The sequence below is a fragment of the Penaeus vannamei genome, chromosome 36, assembly GCF_042767895.1.
Source record: "Penaeus vannamei isolate JL-2024 chromosome 36, ASM4276789v1, whole genome shotgun sequence".
NCBI lineage: Eukaryota > Metazoa > Arthropoda > Malacostraca > Decapoda > Penaeidae > Penaeus > Penaeus vannamei.
The window spans coordinates 19,933,241-19,940,740 of NC_091584.1; the positions used below are offsets into that span (position 1 = coordinate 19,933,241).

At 34.5% G+C, this 7,500-nt stretch overlaps 1 protein-coding gene across 2 annotated transcripts in view; it reads right to left on the reverse strand.

Annotated features, from left to right (window-relative positions):
* Positions 1 to 1,525: 1,525 nt before the first annotated feature.
* The window catches only part of LOC113817802 (uncharacterized), a 6,725-nt gene continuing 750 nt past the window's right edge, over positions 1,526 to 7,500 (reverse strand). The window contains exons 2-3 of one of the 2 annotated variants that reach the window (XM_027369899.2): positions 6,974 to 7,059; positions 1,526 to 4,623 (exon numbers count right to left, since the gene is read on the reverse strand). In XM_027369899.2, the coding sequence (XP_027225700.2) occupies positions 1,667 to 4,492 (2,826 nt within the window). In that variant the 5' untranslated portion in view covers positions 4,493 to 4,623; positions 6,974 to 7,059 and the 3' untranslated portion in view covers positions 1,526 to 1,666. The remainder of the gene's footprint in view (positions 4,624 to 6,973; positions 7,060 to 7,500) is intronic. The other variant, XM_027369900.2, reaches the window with a different exon arrangement.

The following is a 7,500-nucleotide window of genomic DNA, read 5'->3' on the forward strand; positions in this document are numbered from 1 at the left end:
CTATCTATCTATCTATCTATCTATCTATCTATCTATCTATCTATCTATCTATCTATCTATCTATCTATCTATCTATCTATCTATCTATCTATCTATCTATCTATCTATCTATCTATCTATCTATCTATCTATCTATCTATCTATCTATCTATCTATCTATCTATCTATCTATCTTTTTTCCCATCTATGGTTTAAACAAAATGAATGCAGAAGACCTGTTACATAGGGTTAAGTAAACACAACATTTTTCCTTGTATTCACTCTATATGAACTTATATATAAAAATCTACATCTATTGATAATAAAACCAACTACTCTACAGTATATAACAAGACTGTATTAAACCCTTCCTCCTGGAATGTTATATACCTACTTGCCTAAGTAATGTTAAAACAATATAATGCTCCAAATCATTGAGAAATATAACATTAAACATTGTTAGGATCACTCATCATTAATAATACACATACCCACTAAAGTTTACTCACAAACATATATAAAGTATGTATATATAAATATATATATATATATATATATATACATATATATATATATATATATATATATATATATATATATATATATATATATATACGTGTGTGTGTGTGTGTGTGTGTGTGTGTGTGTGTGTGTGTGTGTGTGTGTGTGTGTGTGTGTGTGTGTGTGTGTGTGTGTGTGTGTGTGTGTGTGTGTGTGTGTGTGTGTGTGTGTGTGTGTGTGTGTGTGTGTGTGTGTGTGTGTGTGTGTGCAGATATATATACATATATATACATATACATACATATACATACATATACATATATATACATACATACATATACATATACATATACATATACATATAAATACATATATACATATATATATGTTTTACATGTTGTATGCATACTCATTCTTCCATGTCATACAATGACATAAACAGATGAGGAGCAAACAGAAGTTGAAAATATCTTTCATCTAGAACTAAATGCTTGAGAAATATTTGAGAAATGTAAATTTTGCTTTGAGAAACTCTATATCTATTTTTTTCTAGTATACAGAGCTACTTCCACGTATTCAAAAGAGAGGATATAAATGCATATATAAACATTTACAAAATAGAGAATAAATACACTCAGCTGAATATACCCTAAAATGAATTTCCATTCAGAAATTGCATAAAAAACTCACATAATCACTGCTTGCAAAACAAACACATGCAGCCAATCACTCATTCACTCAATTATTTAATAACTTATTTATTCGTTCACTCATTCATCCATTCAATTCACTCCCTCATCTACTCATTCATTCAATACTCTACTCACTTGCTCTCTCACTATATCACTCTCTCACTAAATATATTACTTAAAAAAACAATCAAACAATCACTCTGTCACTCACTCACTAATTTGATTGTTCCATCAATCAATTCTGTCAATAATTTACTCAACCACACACTTCCTCTATTACACACAAATATAATTTTCCATAACTACAAAGTAAATTTTGATTAACAGTATCAAAGAATTCATATATTTTTTGACAGTATACTTTTCTTCTATGTTTATAATCCAATAATATTCCTATGACCAAACATTATTGTGACATATGACTAGTTTTAAGATTAACAAAATGAGTTCTCATTTTCATAAATGAAAAAAAATTGCACTTCAAAATTTGAGTATCAAGGTACATTGTTCATTTGTACTTCCAAATCTTCTCCCTCCATCATCTCATATTCCCTCTCACTAATGGCAAAAGGTTTGAGATCCATCTCCATCTGATGCATCGATGAATCTGTGAATCCACTTCCCGAGGCAATGGGAGATGCATCGGCTTCAGCAACATCCTCATCTCCCAGAGGTTGAATTGGATCCTCTGTGAGTTGGGGTTGAGCAGCTGGTTCCCCCTCACAAGCATTTAAGTCTGACATTTCAAGGGTTCCCGTTGATATTGGATCCTCCTGAGGTGCAAGAGCACCTATGTTCTCTGCATCCAAGTTTTCTCTTTGTCTTGTGTTTGGCACAACCTGGCCAAGTTTTTCCAGGCAAATACTGACCTTCTCTTCAAGGACTTCCAGACGCGTGCTGACTCTGCCCTCTAGCTGCTCCATCCTGCTTTCAACAGTCTCTTGGAAAGCTTCCAATCTTGCCATCATAGGACTTATAGCTGCCTGAACACATGTTGCTATGAGGTGCACATTAACTGATCCTAAGATGTCAGGGCTTGGGTGTTCATTGACGGACGTGCCATTAAAGTAGGGAGCCAGAAAATGATTGAGGCCGCTGAAGACCTGAGCTCCCTGATCAGTAGATGAGCTCAGGCTGTGGCCCTCCATGCTCGGCTCTCTTTCCATGATATCCTCATCAAAGTTCTCAAAGTTTTCAACTTTGACGTCATAGAGTGGATCTTCGTTGGAAATGACATCATACCCCTTCTCTCGTTTTCTCTCTCGATTGTGCTTCTTTTTTGCCTTAGCTGCCTTTTTCTTTTTTTTCTTAGCACTTGCAACACATGCCCTCAGACTAATCTTAAGAGGAGGCACAATGTTTTTTCTTCTAGGCTGGTAGGTGTGAATGATGAACTCACTTTGACTTGGTGGGTTAAGCATATTGTCCAACTCGCTCTTCATTCTTGTGAGCAGCTTTGCCTCACGGCTAGCTTTGCTGCCCTTGAAAATATCCATGCCAGTCTTCATGGATGCAGCATTTTCAACCCAGGGGAAAATGCTGGGATCAACTCCATCTTTCAATGAGCAAACCTTTCCTTCTCCTCGTGGTATGACATTGAAGTCATCCTCCCGGAAGTGTCCCATGCACAGACCTACTCGAATGGGCAAAGGCACCAGAGGATCCACATCAGGAAATTTCTCATTCAACTTGGTTTTCACAGCCCACTCTTTCCTTTTCTCCAAATCTTCTGGGAATTCTACGAACCTGTTACTGCAGGCTCTCAGAAAACATCCTGGAACCATGCACTCTTTCCTCCTGTTTTGTTTGCGCTTCTCATAAAAGAAGTTTTTCTTTTTCCGCTTACTCTTGCGCCAGGTACCAGGCATCATACGCTGGCCGTTCATTGAAGGACCATTTACAGGCATCATATTACTTCTGGTCTCTACTACAAAGGTATTGCCTTTCACTTTTTTATGGCTTTTGCATGCGTTCTTTGTTTTAGCTTCATAATTCTCTAGAATCAATTCTTTACTCTCCTCAAAGGTCACATCAGCACCAACATCATTTATGAGTTCATCACCATCACTGCTTGGGCCTGTATTCTGAGCATCCAACTCTACACCCTTAGGCTCTTCTTTCCTCACAATCAAACCTGAATTTGTCTCAAGTAATGCAGCACCTTCTTCTATGCCAACTGAATGGCTGGGCGGATTGCTATTTACATTGCTTATAAGTTTTACCACATCACTGTCAACTGGTATTTGAGATTCACTTCCTTTAGTTCCTTCATGGCTAACATCCTGCCTGTTATTACCTTCACTAAATTTGTACGTTGAATCTTCACCAATCTCATCACTTCTTACTTGGCTCCACTCCATGTGCAGCCTATCACTCACTTTTTTCGAACTCTGTCTCTCTACTATACAACCAGTCATTCTGTTAGACTTCTTGCAATCTGCCACTCTCTGAGCAATACTGGCATTTGTACTAGCATCAGTAGCCCAATCAGTAAGAGATTCACTTCCCACATTAGTCATCAGTTTCTCTGACTTATCAGCCTCATGCACTCCACTGGCAAAATCACTTCTGTTTTCCATAAAATGTCCAACTTTTAAAAAGCCTTCCTGAGATAACTCCCTCCCTATGTAATGCCCTCTTGATCTACCATCAACTTCATAATGCCTCATGTCTTGAGTTCTACAAGTCATGCCCAACACCTCTGTTCCAGCCCCCAGAACATGTCTCTCTTGAAACGGCTGCAACTCAACTAATCTCTCGTTCGGAACATGCTCACTCTCCAGCATCTGAAACTCATAGCCAGCTCTTTGGATGCCAAGTCCACTGGGATTCATGAAATCACTTGTCATGGGAATAAAAGGGTCTCTTGCTGTGCTTGAATCCATGGCCATATAAAGGTCTCCGTGTCCATGACTCATGCTTAGCAGTTGGGAAATAGAAGGAATCTGTCCATGTTCTTCAGCTCTCTGCTGTGGCACTGGACATGGAAGAACATTCTCCACAAGCCTTTCCTGAATGGGATCAACAGGAACACTTCTCCTCATATGTTCCTCATTCTTTCTGGTCCCTGAAGTAATCCAGGTGTTTGGGAGGGGCTCCTTGCTAGGGCATGACAAAGGAGTGACATATGCCTCAGCCAAAATATTTCCCCTATGAACCTCAGACGACGAAGCTTCACGGAGATGAATATTCTGCTCTGCGATGTGGCTATAGAGTGGACGATTAATTTCCTCATTGTTCCTTATTTCCAGTATTTTACTTTCAGGCCTCTTTCCTTCTTTTGTGTGATGAGCACTTGCATTGTCCATTAGGACAAACATTTTGAACTGTTTAAGTGCCTATGGTCTTTAATGTCACTATATTACCATTACTCTTATCCATTTACCCATTTTGTAATCCTTGAGTTCTTGTGATGCTTTATTTGTGCAAAAAGGGATTCCATCAGCTCAACCTGTAAAAGATAAATTTGCTAAATTACAAAATGTTGAAACAATTATTTTTTATTCTTTAATTTTTTCCTTACATTTTTAAAATAACATAGAATTACACACTACTGTACTACACATTCTCCAGACATTGTTCAGACAATGTCAATCCAACTGCCTATTTGGGAATACTTTAAGACTTAATTTTTTATATACATCATTCCCATTCAGTTCCTCTTTAGGTTACTATATTATCTAAAAAAAACACTACTTTTTTCTAGAATTCTCACCCTAAAAACCCTGTGTACATAATCTTAGTGCAAAGGCAAAGTGTTTTGTCTTAAAATCAGAAACATTTTAATTTACACTGTTGTAAAGTAGCATTAATATTCACAATTTTTCATTATGGTTATTTTTTATTAAAATATGGTCATAAAAGGTCAGTTTATAGCGATACTGCCTATAACTTGCCTCTATCTTATGCAGCAACTGAAGAATTATCACATGAAAATCAAAATGTGCACCCACATAATAAACAACTGCAATTACAACATACACTTGATACAATATTAACCAAAAACACTATCTCACGCAAATTCTTCAAATTTAAGGCTGCTATTATTCATTCTACTGCACCTTACATAACTTCAATCTCAATACATTAATAAACAGATAAACACAGTAACATAGTTAACCCATTGATGCCATGACAGCATGTACATGTATGAAATGTCCACTTTGAATTGTTTAGTCATTTTGCTTACATATAGATGGCTCCACAAGAGCTTAGTCACCAAGGAGTCAATTATTAGTAATATCTGTTCTCACCTGTTTACCCTTTTTTGTGATTTTTGGAAAGATTTTCATTGCATATATTTTACTGCCAATAATAATAAAAATTACAATAATGGTATCAATAACATTAAAAAATAATAATGAAACTATATCATGTATCTAACTCCTTTGTGACTATGCACTTGTAAAGCCATTTATTTATACATTCACAAAACAAAGCAACAGTGGATGGTGTAATTACCAAGCACCAATGGGTTAAAAGTACAGAGCAAACTACCAAAAGGAAAGAGAAAACTAAAATTAACAGAAAGCTATATATATCTATGGAAGTATTTTGCCTCCATCTTTATATTAATATATCCATACCACTGTGGAAAATATCTTGCTCCTCTTCTATATATTCTAAAAAACACTATTTTACTTCCTTCTTTTTCATCCATCTCCTTAAAAAGACATTTTGCTTCCTTCTATCTTAATGAAAATCACAATTTTATCTAGAATCCAATCTCTCTCTTAATCTGTCTGCAAACAGCATTAATAACCTGTCATTTCAATCATTACCAAAAAGGTAAACACAAAGCAACTTTAGGAAACACTTTAACCCTGCACTCAAATAACCAGTGAGAAAGCCAAGGTCACACCCTTCAGTAAATGGTTAGCAGGTGTAATTACAGTGAAGTCCACTGACACAAATATCTAGCTTACAGTATCATATATTGTACCATAACATCAAAATGATATCATATTCATAAGATGTAAAGAAATAGCTAGGCTTACTGCTGTCAACTGACAGAGCGGTAAACATAGTATACTCCTTCCTCCAAGCAGATGAAGCCCACATAAAATATTGGTACATTTTTTTGTATTATTTTGAATAATAATTTAATTGAGAAATGTTTCTCAATAGGACAAGGAGTTGCCAAATGCTGAATTACATAATACCATAGAAATTAGCCTCAAATCTTTGTCCATTTTGATAATTAAAACATATAAAACAACTCATACTAAAGTATTTTAAACTTGCTTTCGTTGTTAAGGCATTATGATTTACAGGTATCTGACCTAGCAGAAAATCAGATTCAATTTTTTACTGTTAAAAATAATGAGGCCAATACTTTATCTTGATTTTTCCTATATAATCTATGGTATTTGCTTTTACTGATGCACCATAAAACAGTTATTTTTTGTGAGTTGCAAGCTTGCCATGAAATTTCCAAATTGTTTTGATTTCTTCATCACAAAACTTTAATTCAGATACTTATATTTCCTATGCATGTTCTAGACTGCAGCAGTTATGTTGAAAAAAATAGTATTTTCTTATGAAATAATAATTAGAATAATTTTCAACTCTTACTTTTTCTATATAATTCATTCAATATCTTGGTTGCTTTTTCATAAGCTAATGAAATTTGTAGGCAAATAAATATAGTAATCTATAGTTTCTCTAAAGGCTTATCTAAAAAATACAAGTCATATTTGTCTAATACAATATACCATATAAGATTTCTTGCATCTACTATATATTTCTTTTAATAAATCAAAATATCTCTTTTCATAAGGAGACAAAGGATATACAATTACCTGAGAATTCCATAAATGAGTATTCTATTTCTGATCAGCTCTCAAAGTCAAACCTTCCAATCTGCTTTGTTCCCACGATTACTGCTCTGAAATAATGGAATCATCTATAGTTTCCATATAAAACTACCTTACAGCAGTTTAAAATGTTAACAAACACAGACCATTATGCTCAGTATAATTTGCATTTATAAATCTTTCAGAAAATAAACATATCATGAAAGGTATCATTAAGAATATACAAAACATTAGGGATATGTTGTGTGTGTAATAGCATGGTATCCATAAAAGTAATTAAATACATAATCATAAATGTAAATGTTTGTATAAAGACAAATGTACACTAAGAAAAATATTTAGAAAAACAGAAGTAAAACTGCTAAATATATAAAATTGTCTATCTAACATATGTATAATTATGACTTCCTTTCAATATTTCAACATTGGTATTGTATATTTTAAGTATCATTAACCAATATCTGTTTTGGTATTTCAAGAATAAAATGTGGAGAAGTGTTTTCCATACTTGT